The sequence below is a fragment of the Columba livia genome, chromosome 4 (genome assembly GCF_036013475.1).
Source record: "Columba livia isolate bColLiv1 breed racing homer chromosome 4, bColLiv1.pat.W.v2, whole genome shotgun sequence".
Classification (NCBI taxonomy): Eukaryota; Metazoa; Chordata; class Aves; order Columbiformes; family Columbidae; genus Columba; species Columba livia.
The window spans coordinates 73,680,388-73,699,614 of record NC_088605.1 but is presented as its reverse complement, the minus strand read 5'-3'; the positions used below and the strand labels follow the sequence as shown (position 1 = coordinate 73,699,614).

General features: G+C 37.0%; 1 protein-coding gene across 3 annotated transcripts in view; it reads left to right on the top strand.

Annotated features, from left to right (window-relative positions):
• BANK1 (B cell scaffold protein with ankyrin repeats 1) overlaps positions 1 to 19,227 on the top strand; it is a 128,222-nt gene that overhangs the window by 21,824 nt on the left and 87,171 nt on the right. For all 3 annotated transcript variants that reach the window (XM_065062843.1, XM_021283050.2, XM_065062844.1), the window contains 3 exons: positions 9,741 to 9,889; positions 11,060 to 11,198; positions 13,155 to 13,297. In XM_065062843.1, the coding sequence (XP_064918915.1) occupies positions 9,741 to 9,889; positions 11,060 to 11,198; positions 13,155 to 13,297 (431 nt within the window). The remainder of the gene's footprint in view (positions 1 to 9,740; positions 9,890 to 11,059; positions 11,199 to 13,154; positions 13,298 to 19,227) is intronic.

The following is a 19,227-nucleotide window of genomic DNA, read 5'->3' as shown; positions in this document are numbered from 1 at the left end:
TAAGCAGAGACTGGCATGCCAAAAGCTGAAGTTTGTTTTGAGTATACAGATACTGTACAAAAAAAAAAAGGATAGGTTGAGAGGAGATGGGATTTAGACTTGAACTGGAATGAGAGTTGAATAGATCAGAAGTATAAAGCTTAATGAGAAATCTAAAGCAACAAGACTGGAAAGAGCAGTGACTGGATGACAGGACATATTAAAAACAAACCGAAACAAACTATATCCAATAAAGCAAAGATAGATGGGGAATGAGCAAGAGCCAACAATCAATATGAAGTGATTGACTAAAGTGAATTGTGCAAGGCCTTGAGGGAAAAGGTCAGATAGTACATTGGAAAATGGAAAAACAATATGATCACTGAAATCCTTTGGGGAAATATGAGCTACAACAGATGTGAAAGCAATTGATTAGCTAGTGAGTGATGGAAAAGATCCAGTTGTGGAATGCTAATCACCATGATACAAATGTATGAGGACTCATTCCTGTAGGTGATAACTGAACAAATCAACTCTTTGGCCACTTACAAATGTTATGTGTTTATTTCTGGTTTCTATATAAGAAAATCAGACTGTTTTGTTTTCTTTTTATTATTAATAGAAATCTCTATTTTGAGAAATTCCCTGTGGTTCTTAAGGAAATTTTTCTGCTCTCAAAGAATCATTATTTATAGTTTGTACTACAGTTGGAAAAATGAAGCAATATTACTAGGAACTGAGTATACAACCTTGTAACCACATAGATAAAATGTGAATGCCTTATTGTCAACTGGTATTCATTATTTTACCTGCAAAATAGAGCAAACCTCAGATTTAGATACCAATTAGGTAATTTTCAGCTTTGGAAAAGGCCATTCTCCTTCTGTGGAACAGCTTTGTCTTTTTTAACATTTTCTATTAAGGCTTGTATCCTAGCATTCATTTGCTGAACCAATTAGGGATGGGTAAGCGGAGCACAAAAAGGTGATTTTTGAAGTGAAAGAGCTGTCTGCCTATTCAAACAGCAGACATCTGTTGGTACTGCCCAAGTGTCTCATCAACTAACATATATGTGCATACTGTGTTTCCAGTATCCTTTACCTAATGAAATTGGAGAAAGGCCAGCACTTTAAAAAAGAAAAAATAGTAGGTGGCATCCCTTCTTCAGATAAAGAGCTATTGGGGCACCTCTGCTATTCTTTCCTATAATGCTATCTGAAATCCTGTTTTAGTAAAGTGTGCCTATTCAGGGGTCTAGGGTTTAGATTCAATGACAGTGCCTTAAAAGGTAGAGACTTAAGGTGACTTTCAAATCCATAACCCTAACAGAAGAAAAATAACCAGAAGTTAGAAAACAAGTATGTTTTTCAGATGTCCCTAAAAGTATCACTCCTGATGGTGTTCCTGAGAGAGCCGTGTACCCTTTTAGCTCACTTTAAGGGTCAATAGATTTTAGCTATTTGAAACCAAAGGTGGGAGTAAATTGCAAAGCAGCCTGTCCCCCAGTGAGTCAGTCTTGCTGACAACTCACTTTTTTTTCCCTTCTTTAATAACAAATGTGCCGGGTGTGAGTCTTTCTGCTGACAGTAGCTGTGGCAGCATGGCACGGGGAGACATGTGGTCTCTTAGATAGACAAGTTCCATGTAATTTGGAGCTGTACAGATTAAGAACAGCATCATAAATTTTGTCCAGGCATTGATAAGAGCACCGTGCAGGTATTGGAGCTCTGCTGTCATACTCAGACTGATACGCTATTTGGCAAATGAGCTGCTGCAGTGCAAGCTAGCTTCTGTTACCAGATTGATTTAAGAGATGCTGTAACATGGAGTATAGTGTCTTATGTCAGTAAACATTTGGATACTATTAATTATATGTATCCTGTACTTGGAGTGGGGTGAAGGCTGAGAATGCCACCTGTCAGTATCTGTCCCCCCAGCCTCTCCCAGTGCAGTTGTTTAAGGTCTTTTCAGTTACATTAAACTTCATTTCATGACCTTCCAGCCGTGTCATTTTTTGAACTTTTCTGACTGTAAAGCATATTCTTCCTCGAGAGAATAGCTTCAAACATAGTCAAGAGGGAAAAGTTTGCCTACTTACTAGTAGTTCCTTGAGGGTCATATCTGTAAAAACATAAACTCTCTTCAGCCTGAAATTTGAGCTTTTGGCCTGCCTGCCAGGTGTGCTTCTTGGAGGTACAACTTGATTCTAAAATACTCCCCTCTAGCTGTGTTCTTCGATATCTACAGAATTCAAAATGTAGCCATGTGTCACTTCTTTGTCCAAGGAGAGCATACAGTTTGTACCAGGCCAGTTATAAGAGACTTGAATTGCAGTTTGGAGACAATAGAGACACCAGGCAGCTGCAGCTAGCCCCTCTGGAATAATAAGGAAGCTGCAGGACCGTTTGATCAGGCAAACAAGTTTAGGAGGTCTGCTCACAACCCTGGATGCCCCTGCTGTCAGTCTTTTTGTCTTCAGCGGTAATTTGAGTTAGCAGCAGGAGGATAACCTGTCTCTGTAACAGTGCATCTCAGATTTTATGCAGTGTTTGGTGCTGTATAATCCTTCACTGAAAGAGAGGTGAGATATGTGTTTTCTAATACCACAGAGAAATGGAACAAAAATGCCAGTTTTCTTTCTGTAGTAGAACTGCTGTAACTCTGAAGTGAATAGATGGACTCTAATCAAACATTGGGCTTTAATAACTGAGAACTGTTGCTGCATACAAAGGGCCAGACTTCAGTTTGCTTCTCCCTGGAGAAGAGGCAGGATGAAAGTTTGCAGAATGTAGAAACTGGAAATACCAGCCTTGGACTCCATCAGCAGTCTGCTCAGCACCTAAGTGACCTCAGGCAGGTAGTTATTATTTCCAAACTAATCGGTGTGCCTAAGAGTTTAGAAACTCTTTGGGACAGTCCTACTATGTGTTTAAGGTTCAGCAGAGTGCTCATGATATTAGTGCTGCTACTGCAGCTGAAAATTATATAGTAGAAGCTTTTTGGGAATAAATTTATCTTTTAATCTAAATGCGTGCATCCTAACCAAAGCACTCGTTGCTGAGTTTAAGTCAAATCATGCTTTCCAGCCACAGACCAGGTAGGAACTAGTTAGTTGTCATAGCCATACATCCTCTGAATATACAATTAAAATCAGAAGAAAGTAATATATGTATATGTGTAAAGAAATGCCTACAGTCTCATGCAAATTATTTCTTAAATATTATTGATGGTAAATTGTGGGGTTTTTGCAGTTTTGGGGTTATTTGAAGACAGGTTTTTTTATTTTTACTGTGAGATCCAATATGGCTATACATAACAAGACTTCTGCATTGTGTTTAGATGCTTTTATGGTGACTCCATTAGGCTACAGTTCTATCAGATTGGTAAACTGTTGTGTGCAAAAACATACCTGATAATATGAGAACAAGTGAGGATGCACCTTTCTAGTCAGATCAGTCTTTGCCTACACATATATAGTAATGCATAAAACAATAGATGTGGGGGTGTTGCAGGGATTCCTCTGTTACAGGAGAGAAATAGATGTGAATGAACCTTGCAATACCATCTGTTGCTAAAAAGACAGAATCACCAACTCCATATAGTCAGAAAAGAAAAAAACTGATCTTTATAGACTTAAAAGAACTGTCAATTTGATGCTTATTTGCAAGAAAAATTGCTCACCATAAATGAAGTAATGGAAACATTTTGGAGACATGGGCAAAATAGGCCAACTCACAGAAAGCTACTGGTTTTGACAGAACAACTCAGCCATGCAGGAGAAACTGGGACTGAGAATGTTTTGGAGAAAAACAAAGATAACTGTCAATGTAGTTGCAAAAGATAGATGATTCAGCATAGAGAGAGATTATTTATAGCTTATTCAATAAGGAATACGTTTCTCTTGGTCTGGAATTTATGCATGGTAGAAAACAAAGGCAAAAAAAAGTCAGATGTTTATATGTTTGAGTATGTATTTAATTTTCTGTGATTTTTTTTTTTTTTTTTTGAAACCTTTCCATCCTAAGCCCTGTCTCACCATCATTAAACAAACAAACAAACCTTTTCAGCAGAGCAGAGAAGGGAATTTGCTTTGAAATCCAATCTTAGAAAGGGCTTATGGTAAAAATGAATAAATGCCGTGTTCATGCTGAGTAAAACAGGCTCATTGACTGAAGCCCAGTGTGGTGGAGGTTGTCTGCCTCCATGTTTCTCACAACCTTTCTCATGTCATTTATAGAGCAACTTGTGCAGTTAGAGGCTGCCTTTCAATCTCACTCTGCTGCTCTCTCTGCTGAGTTCATACAGCATGTACGAGTACATATACTTTAAGGGGAATAAGTCATAAATGTCTATGTTAAACTTGTGGTGGAAGGGAAGAAGAATATGATGTGCCTGAGTGTTTTTTCCTCATTATTAGTTGTTTTGGGGTTTTTGATTGTTGTTGGTTTGTTTGTTTTCCTGTGTGTTTCTACTTTTCATCCACGTTTCCGCAGAGTACTCACACGTGTTTGAGTTTAAGCTTTTGAATTGCAAGGAAGTTGCTTATACACAAGCACCTTTTCAATTTTACCTTGTAGAAGCCAGTGGGACCAGCTCTGCCTTTACCTCACGTTGTGCTGAAGAGTGGTCCTGACGTATTACATGGGATGACTCCTGCTCTTAAATGATATGCTGAACTTAACCTAAGTGCCTCTTTAAGCCTCTTTATTTTAATCTTTGACACTAGAACACCTTGTCTTTTCTTTCATAGTATGTTGGCCATATGTACTTAATAACTTTTCCTTTCTTTGTCATCTGCCTAACCCAATTTGCCCATATTTATCATCCTCTTACATGTTGTGTGATCTAGGGGTAAATGAGGACCTTTATTGTAATATAGTTCCAGTTTTCCAGCTAGCATTGCTTTAGTAAGACTCGAGGGAGAATTGAAATTTGTAAAGCTAGCAGGCATTTTGCTTTGTTAAAACCAACTAAATTTTGGCTGTGAAATTCATTCTATGGGTGGCCTTAGAAAACACATAAATCTTTCATAAGTTTATGTTTTCTGCGATTTTTAATACCCCAAATCTGTCACATACATTGTTGACTCAAAATATGTAGCAAGTACCAAGTAATCAAAGACAGGCAATTTATAATCCTCATGTAGGCTGCAATAGGGATAGCTAAAGAGTTTATTTGAAAAGCTGGAATTTGGGGGGCGTGGGGTTGAATGTGACATGAAAATTGTTCAGAAGCCATGGTGAGGAATTAATTGTTGAATCCACAAGACATTAGAGAGGCTTAATTAAAATTTCTCAGTTTATGCGAAGGAATGCAATTTTGAAGTTATTTCATGAATTCAGTTTAAAATGTTAAATCAAAAGCAATAATGCATTCCAAAAGATTTTTGTGTAAAATATACCAAATTGATGTATTGAAGTTATATAAATTAATAGAGAACATTAAAGTAAAATTGAAAACATCAGCACTGTGCCCAATTAAGAGAATAACTGTTACAGTAAATGTGTATAATATTTTATTATTTAAATATGAACTTAAATTTAAGATCAGTCCTTTCAATGTGACCATCAGTAATAGATATTTGACAGAAGTAAGCCAACAAAAGTAACCTGATGGAAATGGAGCATTAGCCTCTACAATAGACAATAATTCCCGGTAGGACTGCCCTGAATACTCAAGGGAAGTTTATAATAGATTTTCTTTTCTTTTTTGCTTCTAGCTTATATTGCTGTCTAAGCATCATTAGATATACTTAATAATGTCTTATACTTCGATACTACAAGAAAGGGTCTGGTTTTATTCATCCATTATTTTAATTGTTACTGCTACATTTTAAGAACCTCGTGGATAGAGCACCGTTATATAAAATATTTGAAGAACACGTTCACCAAGAAACAAATACCCTTTAATAAATCGCCTCTCTTAGATATTCCAGCATTATAATGATGTTCCTTTCATTTATTTAATTTTATTTTAAGCTAATATTCACTTACAGTTGAAAAGTCTTGTTAAATGATTATTTTTCTGAAAGCCTGAGCAATTGGTGGAGCTCCCTAGTCGTTGCTTTCAGGTTAAAAGCAAGACTATAAAGAGGATTCACAGTGAAGGTGTCCAAAATGTAAGTGTTCAAAAGACCTGTACATCAGGGAACACCTTCTGCCTACATTTAATTAATGTTGTCTAGACATTGCTCCATTTGTGTTACTAGGATATTACTGCTGTAGTATTAACCGCTTGGGAGTTACATTGGTTTAGTTAATGCCACCAAACCAAGGCTTGCTTAATCTCTGGTATATTGCTTGTTCAGCATTTACAAGTAACACTTCATGTGGTGGTTTCCTATTCCACGTTTTAGGACAGATAGTGTGCAACTGCCCTTGGAATCTGAGTGCTGGAGATGGTAGCTCTGGAGTTTGGTTATTAACTATACAGTAGTGATAATATAGATCCCTGTTATTTTTGGACTGCTGTACATGGCTTTCATTGATTGTCAGGTAGACCTGACATTTAGTGAAAGACGTCTTGCTTGATCATTTTTAGCTAATAAATTGCTAACCGCTTTCATAGTCAGCAGGGGAATCCCTCACTTTCTTACATCAAATATGTGGATATTAAAGAGCCACATTTCTTAATAATTTGTCTAAAGTCTGGGACTGTGCAATCCCAATACTGACAGGGTTGGAATCCTGATACTGTAGTTATATGTCGCTAGGCATAATAAAAACATTGAACTAAAATAAATGCGGCAGGAAAACATTATCCTAGTTTAAATCAACTTGTTAGCAGTAGCATTGACCTTCTCAGTAGATGAATTATTATGGACATTAAGAGGTGAAAGTGACTACTGTCATCTTCAATAAGTAGAATGCAGACTATAGAAGTAAAGCTGTGATGAACTTTACATAGATCAGAACGTATCCACACGATTCTTGAAGAATGATCACTGATGGAAAGCTGACATCTGAGAACACAATGCCTGCCAGATTTGTTATTTACTCCTTAGATTTTGTCCATCGTATAGTGGAATGTTTCTTGTCTTTGCAGGATTCTTTTGCCTGAAGTGATAGAAAAAGAATCAGAAGCATGCACCTCATGAATTGTCTTCTGGAGTAAATTCTGTGCATTTAAGATTTGAGTGACTTAAAATATGAACACATTCCCAAAGTTCATGTTGTGGGCATACAGTATCTTGTTCTCCTCAGCAAGGAAGGGCTCAGGCCTTCCTTTTTCTAAAGGGTGGTGCTAAGTAAAGTCTGGTCTTCACTGTGATAATCAGAGAAATTAATGTGCTTTTTGAGCTGGATTAGTTAAACTACATGAAACTGGGGTGGATTCTCATTCAGAATCAAAATAGCCTTGGTTCAGTGTAGTCTATTTAACTTTCAAAATAAATTAAATGGAATTTAAAACTACTTCAGTTAAGTGTGTCTACACATAAGTTTAGTATATTTTACCAATCTACACTTAAATTCAGAATTAGTTTGCCTTAAACGCATGAGAATATAAGCAGGAAGAAGCTGGGGAAATTTAATAGCTGGTGATGACCACTGAACTCGCCCACCTTAGAAGTTCAAAGAACCTTTAGGTTCCTCAACAAAACATGAATAAATGAGACTTGTTTTTTTCTTTCTTCTTGAGATCTCTCTAACAATCAAAGCACATCTCCAGGGGAAAATAAAGATAAAATCTTTATCAGACATAGCATACCCGAGTTTCTCTACTACATTCCCAGGCGTAACTCCACTTAGCGGGCACATTTATTACAGAAGTAGTTTACTAAAATCTGTGCCTTCTTGAGCAAGGCAAGTTTGGTAAGGAAAGGGAACATTCTGTATCAGACAAACTGGTACATATGGGGGAAATAAAGGCAAGCCAGAAGTGGGAAACTAGTTGTAAGTTACTAATACTGATGCTGACTGCAAAGAGTTCTGTGTCTCTTAGGAGCATTATGTGGTTTGTGTACCTCGTCACTTGGGTGTTTTTGGAAAAAACCCAAAATGGCTGTGTTTCTAGTTTGGGCAAAGCCAAATTGCTTCTGTTCTGTATTCTGCCCATCACTAATTTATACTAATATTCTACATCCACTTAAGAGGAAAAGATGTGCCTGAAAAGTTATTTGTGTCCTTGAATGTAATTGACTGTGAGTGTTCCATAATTTACAGTAACACAAGATGCTGTTGATGTCTCTCTGGATATTTTCTCACCAGCCAGTCAAGATTTTTTAACTCTGAGCTGCTTGGAATGATATCATTAATCTAACTAGGTGACTGCAATATGCTGGGTAATCTTGAATGATGAAGAACTGCTGCAGTCCTTTGAGATGGGTAGCAATAGTGTTTTATACAGGGTAACAGAGTGTCTGGAAAGGAGTAGAAATGATACAGCTGAGAAGTAGCAGGTGTGAAGAATAGCTTCTCTAAAACACAGGCTTAGTCAGAGCTCTGCAGGTGTACTTGTCAGTTCTTTTAGATTTCCTCATTAAAATTCTGTGATTTGGTAAAGGATTCACTATGGCTCTTGGGCCTTTACTGGTACAGCAAAGAAGAAAAGAAACTGGTTGTAAGCTATCTGTATGAATGGTGTAGCATTTCTAAATCTGGAATATCTTACACAAATGTCATGGTTTAAACCCAGCTGGCAACTAAGCACCACACTGCCACTCATTTACTCCCCACAGTGGGATGGGGAAGAGACTTAAAACAGTAGAAGTGAGAAAACTTCTGGGTTGAGATAAAGACAGTTTAATAAGTAAAGCAAAAGCTGTGCACACAAAGCAAAAACAAGGGCTTCATCCACTACATCCTATTGGCAGGAAGGTGTTCAGCCATCTCCAGGAAAGCCAGGCTCCATCACATGTAACAGTTACTTGGGAAGACAAACGCCATTGCTCCATATGTCCCCATCTTCCTCCTCCTTTCCTCAGCTTTATATACTGAGCATCATGTCCTGGGGTGTGGAATATCCCTTTGGTGCGTTGGGATCAGCTGTCCTGGCTGTGCCACCTCTCAGCTTCTTGTGCACCACTTGATGGTGTGTGGTGTGAGAAGCATAAATGGCCTTGACTCTGTGTAAACCCTGCTCAGCAATAGCAAAAACATCCCTGTGTTAGCAGCACTGTTTTCAGCACAAATCTGAAACACAGCCCCATACTAGCTACTATAAAGAAAACTAACTTTATCCCAGCTGAAACCAGCACAACAAAAAATGTATGCCTTCAGTCTATCATTTTGTCCATGAAAGAAAGCAAAGTCTACGGAGTCTGTGAGGAACATATCTATCTACTCTCATAGTTACCTGGTCACAGGTATCACTGCCTTCACATAAATCCTTCCTGTAGACAGGTGGGCTGATGTAAACTTGTACCATGTCCTTGTTTACATACAGGGAAAGCAAGAGTGGTAAAAATTCCAGTTTAACCCAGTCTATGAGAGTGCGTTCTTCTGAGAACTGGCTGATCCCTGTGACCTCATTGGTCATGAGGACTTTGGTCTAAAGGCCTTCTCCCTTTGGATTTTAGTATGAGCAGAGCCTGTTCATATAAATAGAGGCTGTGGGATCAGAACTTCAGAGGCAAGCTCTTACCAAAGGGGAAAACCTCACCACATTTACATGAAAAGGAATTTTGCCAGGCTTTTGTGCAGTGACTTTAATATGACTCTAAATGCCATATGAGTCTCTAATATGTTGGAAACCACTTCATTGCTATGTTTTATTCATCTGGGATTATTAGTAATGTCCTCATTCCACATTATTTGTTTCAGATCACCAGAGTAGCTCCAACGTTACCTTGTCAGATGTTGAGGGAGCATCAGAAAAAATAGACCTCAGTGTTAAAACAGAGATACTTTCAGAAGCATTAGAAACTAATGAACAGTCGATATTGGTGCTTCCAGGAAGAATACCATGTGAGGTAAGGTTTTTGGATGCTAAAATATTTGGGATAACAGTCAATAATGTTCTCCTCTTCCTGCTGCAATCTTATTCATACTCTAACAGTGTGGAAAACAAATAGGAGGTAAAGGGCCAAACGGAGAATGCATCGAGACTGCAATGGGATTTATTTTGCCTTTGTGTCACATCGATGCTGCAGCCAAAAGATTTGCAAATAAAATAGTTTTGAGATACCCTCTGAGGAATTTTATATCTATTAGAATAATTTTGCAGCTTGGGTAGACATATAGCTGTCATTTAGACCTTGTAGTTCAGAGGAATTGTGTAGCCAGGCACTTCCTGAGAGAGATGGAGTGGTTCTTGGCAAGAATCCATGATAGGTATACGGGTACACGCATGTGTGCCATACTGCAACTTACACAAGTGCTTGTGTGAGCAAATACCTTGTCTGATTTTAAAATAAATCAGAAATATTTGTATATTCATACCTGCATGCATATCCGATGGGTACAAATGTTCGCATGTGTTTGTTTTTAATCAGAGTTGCTGTGAGAAAATGTGTGAAAACGTACACAGAGGAGATACAATATCTAGCACTGCATTCCTTTATATAAGTGAGTGGCCACAGTAAGATATGGAGGTTGCGATGTACGTGGAATGTCACATATTTTGTTTGCCATCTGTCTTCAAAGGTGACCTACACCCATCATTTCATTGCCGAGATCAGTACAGTTCTAAGGGAGTAACATTCCCTCTGGGTCAGAAGGCAGTGGAAGGGTTTTGTCTCACATTACCTGCTGCTTCTGTCTTATTTAAGTGTCAGCTCACTGGAAGAGTTTAAGTGAGTCTAAAGTATTTTACTGTTTTCTTATTAGGGTGAATGTCATTCTTTTAGACTACAAAGTAGAATGGTCTTATAAAATGTAACAATTCACCTACACATGCATTTAAAATACTGTTTTAAAATATTGTTAGGTAAACTGAACTTAAAATTCTACATTAATTTTTCATCGATGTCAGTAGAATACTAAAGGGTAACACTGACGTAGCATCATGTTCTGGTGTTGTTATTTTTTTGTATGAAGCTGTTGGTAAATGAACTTTCCTTCCAACTCATGTTTTCATTTACATTTTACACTTTCAGTATAATTTTCTGAAGGACTAATGGGAACATATTTTAATTTTATAGAATCCTGGTGAAATATTCATTTTGTTGAAAGATGAAATAGATGATGAAACTTTAGAAATTGAATTCATAGCAGATAATCAACGAATTAGGACACAGCCAGCCTCTTGGAATAAGAAGGTCAAGTACGTGAAAGCTTTAGGTAAGACAAACATTCTTAAAGTAAACAGAACATTTTGGACTCACTTCACTTTTTCCAATAAGTAGTTTCACTTCCCACTGTTTTGTAGGTATTTCCTGTACATGGGTTTTGCACGGAGAACATTTATTAATAATGCGGGGAAGCAAGGCCTCGTGATTTATGGGAAACTAAGTACTATTAGTTTGGTTTTGTGTGGTTAAATGGCAGGTGGCAGTCTTAAAATGTCATTGATTAGTCATAGGTTAACATTCTTCAAAATCACTCCCATAAAATGCAAAGCTAATATTGTCTTCTTTTAACACTGTTACTAAAATGTTTCATTTTATATTTAATGCAGTAAAATTGGTTTTAGTCCTCTGTATCATTCTTACTGACACAAGAAATAATTTCTTTACTTTGCTCATGTCCATGTCATTTTTCTATATCATTCAGCTATGCTGGTTTCTACTGATTTTTTTCAGCTGCTCCATCCATAACTAGTTGCCAACAGTTTCTCTTAGTTTCTGTGTGGATTTAAGGGCCGCACCAATCCCCACTCACTTAAATTCTTTAATTCTTAACTCATGTTTTCACCTATGTATTCAGAGTGTAGCTTGCTACTCCCCTGCATACTGTGAATTCAAAGGAACTTACATATGTTATTCTAAAACCATTGCAATACAACTTCAGAGAGGAAGAAGAAAAAAAAAAATAGGCTACAGTTTTCAGCAGTGGCTTCTTGGAGCCATGTTTAGGTGATTCTGTGGCCTGATTTTCATCCTGAACACACATGGTTTGAGAGTTCTTTATTACTGTGATGGTGCAGGGAGTTTGTCTTTAGAGACCCTGTGATCGATAGGAAATTCAACTGGATTTCCAAGAAGGAAAGCTGAAATCCTCATTTACAGATCTTTAAAGATTCTTCTAGAATTACTCTTTGAAAACATTGTTGATTGCAGGAAGGTTTCTGTAGTGGATGAAGAAGTGAAATATGAACAGCAGATGAAATAAGAAAAATTTGGCAGAGACCTGCAGCCCAAGTTTAATTTTGTTTCTTATATCATTTGCATTCAATGCATCTTTCTGTTTCAGTTCTCTCTGTTTCAAAATCTAGAAAAGCTGGAAGTTTGGGAGTACTCCTTTTTAATAAGGATCCAGCTCATCTGATGTTATAAGGAAAATGCTTATTTGTTTTTCTTTTTTAAAAAAAGGCATTTGGGCAGTTTCCATTCAAGTGATTTAAGGTCATGTTCTATTCGCTTTGTTTCTTTGGCCCTATTACTCTTCTCCATTTTCAGGGTTGCCCATTTTTATTGCTCTTTTGTGTGCAGAGTTGGAATGTTAAGAAAACCCTGCTACTGCTGGTGTGGTACAGCAGGATGCCTGGCACCGTGAATCGTAATGAATTATAAAATGTACTCATAAAGAAGGCTCATGCTGCATACGCAGAGCAAGTCATACTTATGTAACAGACTGTACAAACGCCTCTTTGCTTTTACTAGGTAAACAACTGGAATGGAAGTAATTATACTGCAAATTCTGCTGCCTAGTTCAAATCTGATTTGAAGAACCTTGCCTGCAATTAAGAAATATGTTACAGAAGATGAATAGCAATTCCACTATTTGTAATAAATGAACTTTTCCTTAATTTCTAGGCATAAGGGAGTTGATTATAGGTCATCAGTCTATCAAAAGGAAATTGGAAATTTGGAGCATACTGTTTTCATCTCCTTTCTAACGTGAAGTAATAAAATAGCTTTGTTTTATTCAGATTTACAGATATGAATTTTCTTTTGTCAGCTTTTTAATGTTAGACTGAAAGACCTGACCACACTGGATCATCTGTGAAATGCAAATCCAGTTCATCGACTCTATGCATTTTCTGTGATATTTTCCCATTCTTTTACCTATTCCCTGAGACCTCTGTCGGGGATTGTAAAATATTTTCAGCTACTGTTCTGATTTGTGTTTTATAAGATTTTCCTGCTGGCCCTGTGTATGTAAATGTCTACTGTGGAGGAGTCATTATGAGCACAGCGCAGATCGAGTACTATACTGCACTAGAGGAGATTGAGCACATTTTTAAGAAAGTGGCTGACCCAATAGCTTTCACTTGTCAGGTAAGTTGACTTCTCCATTTTTATTAAAAAAGATGGAATATAAGTGCCGATATGAGCTAAAAGATAATACACTGTGTTGTAAAGGTTTCTTTTGATTATACAGTAGTGAGTAATGGCTCAATAATAGGCTCAGGATTCCAGAGGCCTGTCTTTGAGGTGTCTGGCTGTAAGCAAGTCAGACAAGTGAAAAACAGTTTTCTCTCTTTTTTTGTTTTGGTTAGAGAGTGATATGAGCATCCTTTGTGCTCCATACTCCAAACAAACAACACCCTGCATTACAGAGGATGAAAATAATAACAAACACTAGCGATGTCCCTCTTCATTGAAAGTGTTCTTTTTAGTGTGTACTAAAGCCAATACAAGCAAGTAATCTTAAATGACATTGTATTTGGAGGATTATTATTCATTCATCAGCAAACTGGGTTTTTCTGGCATGGCTTGTATGGAAGATATAGCTTGTATGTTGCTATTCATATAAGGTCCATTTAGAGCTACTGAATTATCATTCATGTAGTTTGCTAATGGCCATGCAGCTTCTTTCCATGTATTTAGAAGAATTCAGGTTTTGAGCTGGATTATAAATCAGCACAGCGGGCTGTAGTGCTCTGCAGCATGTCCTTTGCCAATGGCACATAAAAAATGGTAGCCCAAGTAGACTTGTCATGATGTCTATATTGTAATTGCGAAGCCAGAACAAAAATAATAGTCTGTGTTTCCAGTGCAGACAGTCTCAATTTCCTGTGACAAATCTACCATATCTACCAGCTAAGGCATTACACTCATAACGAAAGGATTAATAAAAAATGATATATTGCATTATTAGTGTTCTATTAAGCATGGGGGTAGATTCCTTCCAAGTAGAAGTCACTTCTGTTCTAGGAAAACAGGCTGTTGCACAAGAAAAATAGTGCAACTCTGAAGTATGAGTGCGTTCTTAAAATCTCCATAGTATCTGTGATTCTTTAACCTGTATTCTGAAGGACATGGAAGTAAGCTTCTAACAGGTTTCATGTTAAAATTTTATGCATAAGAAGTGTGTCATAATGATTCAAAAAATTCTAATTAACATAGTAACGTAGTTACCTACAACACACCTGGTATTTCCTCTGGAGAATTATGTGTGTTATTCAGGAATTTGACCCTTCATTTAAGCAGCATGGCTAATATTTTGGTTATGACTATCAGGTATGTTTAAGAATTTGCTCACTTTTAATCATCTGAATAATAAGCAAGAGTTTAAATGAGGAGACACTGTTGCCTGCTCTTAATTTTATTATGGCAAGTGAAAAATTAATGCTGAGAAAATTGTTATAATTGGATGAGTTTTACAATGCACACAATATCATGGCTGCTCTGTGGGCAAGTAGACTAATGGTAATTCTTTTGCAAGTGTACATACACACTGGAAGATTTATCATCATATTTAATGGTGCCTGCTGAGCCACAGTGAGGTGCACTAACTCCATAGGTAGCTAAGCTGTTTCTACAAACTTTTTTAATACTTTAAGCTCTCATGCAAACCTGATTTAATGGCAATAAGATACATTGTAAAGATGCAATTTACAGAATATGATTTAACTTTCCTTTAAAAATATGTTCACACAAGGAAAAACAAAACTGACTTGATACTAATTAGAATTCCCATCAAGTAGCAGGAGGAGTAGTAACTTTTATTTAACCAGGATAATTAAAACCTTTGAGACCAGCAGCTTATTTGTAGAAGTATCCTGGGGCAACAGTGGTTTATCTATGCAAAGTAACAATCAGACACAATGGAAAACAAAATTAAAATAAAATAGAAAAGCTTACAGCAATTATTGATCAAAGCAATATCATTCTGTGGTTCAAAGAAAAGTTCAAGATTTTGACAAATGCTAGCAAGCTGAGAAGTATCTCCTTATTAAAATCCTGTGATGAAAGCAAATTGCTGCAGTAATGCACACCAAAGACACAATGCTTTGGTAAAATGCTCTCATTGTATTGTATATTGTGTTGTCAACCTTTCCAGCCATACTAATGATGGTATCATCATTGATATTATTGTCCCCTTCTCCATTTTCTGCCCCAGTAAAGCCAAATGGATAAACATAACCCAACAAATAGGCTTACAGCTATCCATTCCTTTTACCTATGGTCAGCTCAGTTCATATATCTTAGTGGGAGACCAACAAAGTCTAGTACTGCTGCACTTCTGAATTCCTGTTTTGAGAGAGGAATTAAAGATTATTGTAGATGAAAGATTTTTACAAATCATGCCACATCTGATAGATTGTCATTTTCTATGTTCCAGATTTGTCTGAATGTAAAAAATTTTTACCAACTTCAGCAAGACATTTTAAACAACCAAATAAATATTTTAAAAGCAAGGAAATAAATAGATTTTTAAAATGTAAGAAGTTTCCTTGCATAGATTTCAAGAGAGAAAAAAAAGAAAATTTGCAGCAAAGTAGGAAGGGGTAGCCTCAAAAATGAATCATAATGCTGAACGAGCTTGCTATCAGAATATATGAGGGTAGGCATTTGCTAAAGGCCATAATTCTTTTTGTTCTCTCAGTTGCATGTAATTGTGCATTGCAGAAGCTCTTAGGGAATTTGTGTTCTTACAGTAAGCCAGTGTACAGACTGATTTTAAGTTCTTAAAGTTCCTAATTGAACATTCATATTTTGTCTTTTACTTTTCATGAACTTCTCATTTCAACATTCTGTGGGATTACACGCTGTATTGAGTTTTCTCTCAGACTTTCTACCAAATGCGGCTGTTGATTTAACTATTTAGTGCTGGGGTTTCCTGGTACAGACTTCTTGGGAATTAAAAAAAAGATGAAACTAAGGTCATATCCTTCTTACAGAAATTGATAGGTTCATGTTAGTTTGAGTGACTTAGAATATCTCGAAAGATTCAGGAAATCTTTATGATGAACTTTGGTTAAATAATACTCTTATGATTCTGAGAAACTTGGTATCTTAAAGGATGGTTTTCTCATAGTCACCAAACAGGATTCTAGTTACAGTATGTATTGAAAAAGAAAAATGCAAATAAACTTCAGCAGCTGTTATTTTTAAATGTTTCTTTCTTTTCCTCTAAGGATGAAATCTCTCTATATTCTGTCCCTCACTAACATTGTCAGAAATGCCTAAGTGATTTTTAAGCCTAGCCCATTCTCTTTGGCAGAAGTAATCTAGATATTGAAGTGCATATAAAGTAGTGTCTGATACATAAGAGCTACCAAAGAAATTCATCTTTATGTAAATGTAACCTTGTTAGTACTGCTAAGGCCAGTGAGAAACATGTTAATTTACTGGCTGTGTATCTTGCATTTTATTGGCACACATTTGGGGGGCTTTTTTAGCAGTTATTAAATGGTCATCACATTCAAGAAAGTAGCAAAATATGTACTTGGTCTTTTCCATTTTCGAAGATGTTTTTGGAAGCCAGGGTGTGATGGTTGAGGCTTGGGCCTTGGCTGTTGTTCACAGCTGTGTCCTGTTGCTCTGAAAAGCGGGTGGGGGCATGGAGATATTGCTTAAACCCAGGCAGGTGGTGCTGAGTGAGGATAACCTGCTGCTGCTGAGCTCTAGGGCAGCTATGAGCACTTGCAGAAGGACCAACATTGAAGGGTGGAGCAGAGAGCAGCTGGCTGTGCTTTGGAGAGCATGGCAAGAACTTCCAACAAACTCACTGGCTTAATTCTAAGTGGCTTCTGGAAAGAACAACTTACCTGCAAGGATAGAGGGAGAAAGGAGTGCTTTATTTCATTTCTATTGTGCTTTAAATCTTTATTCAGGTGCAGTGTGGGCTTTCTCAAGCTGACTGCTCCAGTGTTCCCTTGCAGTGTCTTTAAATACAGTTCTACTTCTCTTGGCTTTGGTGAAGACTCAGCATGAACTTTAGGTGCGTAGTGTTGGTGGGATTTCTTGGGAAGACTTCACGGGCCTATAGAAGTTTATGTAGGGTAAATCAAAACATGTAAATGAAGCATACTTGGCGTCTGGGAATGCTCTGGAGCACGAATGGGCAGTAAAGGAAAAGTCTCTAAACTTAATTCCTTCTTGGGGGAGGTGACGTTTATGTTGGTATGGAGCTGCAGAGTGGTCCTATTGCTATTTCTGTTTCACTGTTATTTCTGCTATTATCTTCATATAAGTACTGAAACAGACCTTCCTGTATGTGAGATAATAGACATTAGCATAGACTTTTTAAAAATAACTAAGTTTTCCTGCTGTGTCTTTGTAAAGTAGCAGAATAAAACTACTTGTTATGGTTTAGTTAATGAGATAGCTTGTTAAATCATTGCTTGAGACTTCAGATTTTAGATCCCTGGAATAAGAGGAAAAAAAAAAAATGAGGTGGAAACCTTGAACCAAATTGCACCAATAACTCTGTATAACAAGTATATTGTGCCTGGCTTGGAAATTATAGAAATGGATAGGCTTGTTGTCAGAAGGCAGGCCTGATAAAGCATAAGAAATTTAGCTTTAATTTAATCTGTTCCCATTGGGAGATCAGACAGTCTAACTTCTGTCTCAGAAGCTTGTAAAAATGAGCTAGCCTGATGTGGTTAAGCTGAGCAGTTGTTTATGGCCTTGAAAATTTTGCTGCAAGTTACTGAAGTTGTGTGCTCTTCTCATTTCAATACCTTGCTCCATCTCAGACTGTTAAACATCGTTTTCTCCCATGTAAGTTTGGTTGTCTGAGTGTAAAGTAAGAGCTCTATGCTCTTTAAGGTACTTCTCCCCCAGATTTCTGCCTGAGTAAAAGGGAGAAGAAAGGGTTCCTCCCTCGGCCCCCATTAAAAACCAGAGGAGCTTTATAGGCAAGATTACCTTGAGTGCTTGCTGAAAAGAGGCTGTGGGGTTTTATTTGGCTTTGATATCCAAGCAGTCTGAAATGGATTCTCTCTACAATCACTCTTCAGGCATTTCAGGGCAGGTGGTGTTGAGGTGGTTTTTGTGGTGTTTTTTTGTTTGTGTTTGTCTTGTTTTCATGTTATTTTTAACAGAGAAGGGTAGATGGGTAGCAGGATGCGTAGGGGGTATCCCTGCCATTTTAAATGGAAATTTAAAATGTTACTTCAGATTTAATTTGTCTAGAAGCCCACCTATATGTTTATTTTCTATACAGTGGAATTTCTGCTACACAGTTGCTTTAGTGAATACCAGAGGTTTTGAGCTTCTTTCTTCATGGCACAATTTCCACATATATACTCATCCGAGCTAGTTCCCATGTTGTTATTTTTGTCCTGCGCTGGATTGGACTCTGTTAATGTAGTACCTGTGATGATACCATATCTAAGAAGACTTCAAGAAAGACAGAATAGTATGGTTTCCTAACTGAAATTTAATATTATTTCTCTAATGATTTTTAAATTTGATGTTGATGTTCATGTTAATAGAGGTTTTTTTAATAGATATTTGGGAGGTTTTGCGTATCCTTTCTCAATTCAAACTGTAAGTCTGGTATTTAGAACAAGCTTCCTTTTTTCTAGGAGTACTTTTTTTCAATGCTTGTTGTTTTGGTTATTGTGGACTAAATTAAGTAGTCAATTATTGAGTAACAAATAGAATGTGACAGTACAGAAAGGGTGAATCATGGAAATAAACAGGTTACAAGTTACTAAATATTACGGTTTTAATGTATCATAATAAATACTGTTAACTATGGGAAAAATAAAAAATCTCATTTTATAATTGGTAGATCCTTAAGTGCACTAATTTGTCTTCGAATTCTGGGTCATTCCTGTAAGACTCAGGTGAAAATTGTATCCTGCCTTGTGTATTTAACATCTTCTGATCACGTCACACTTATTTTGTTATTCATTTCCAACAGCCTGGGGAATTAAACTTCATGTTACATCAGCAGACCCCCCTCTGTCCTTTTCTCCTCACTGAGGCAGTCACAGAGTTCCATTTTAAGTGTATGTGCTTTATGT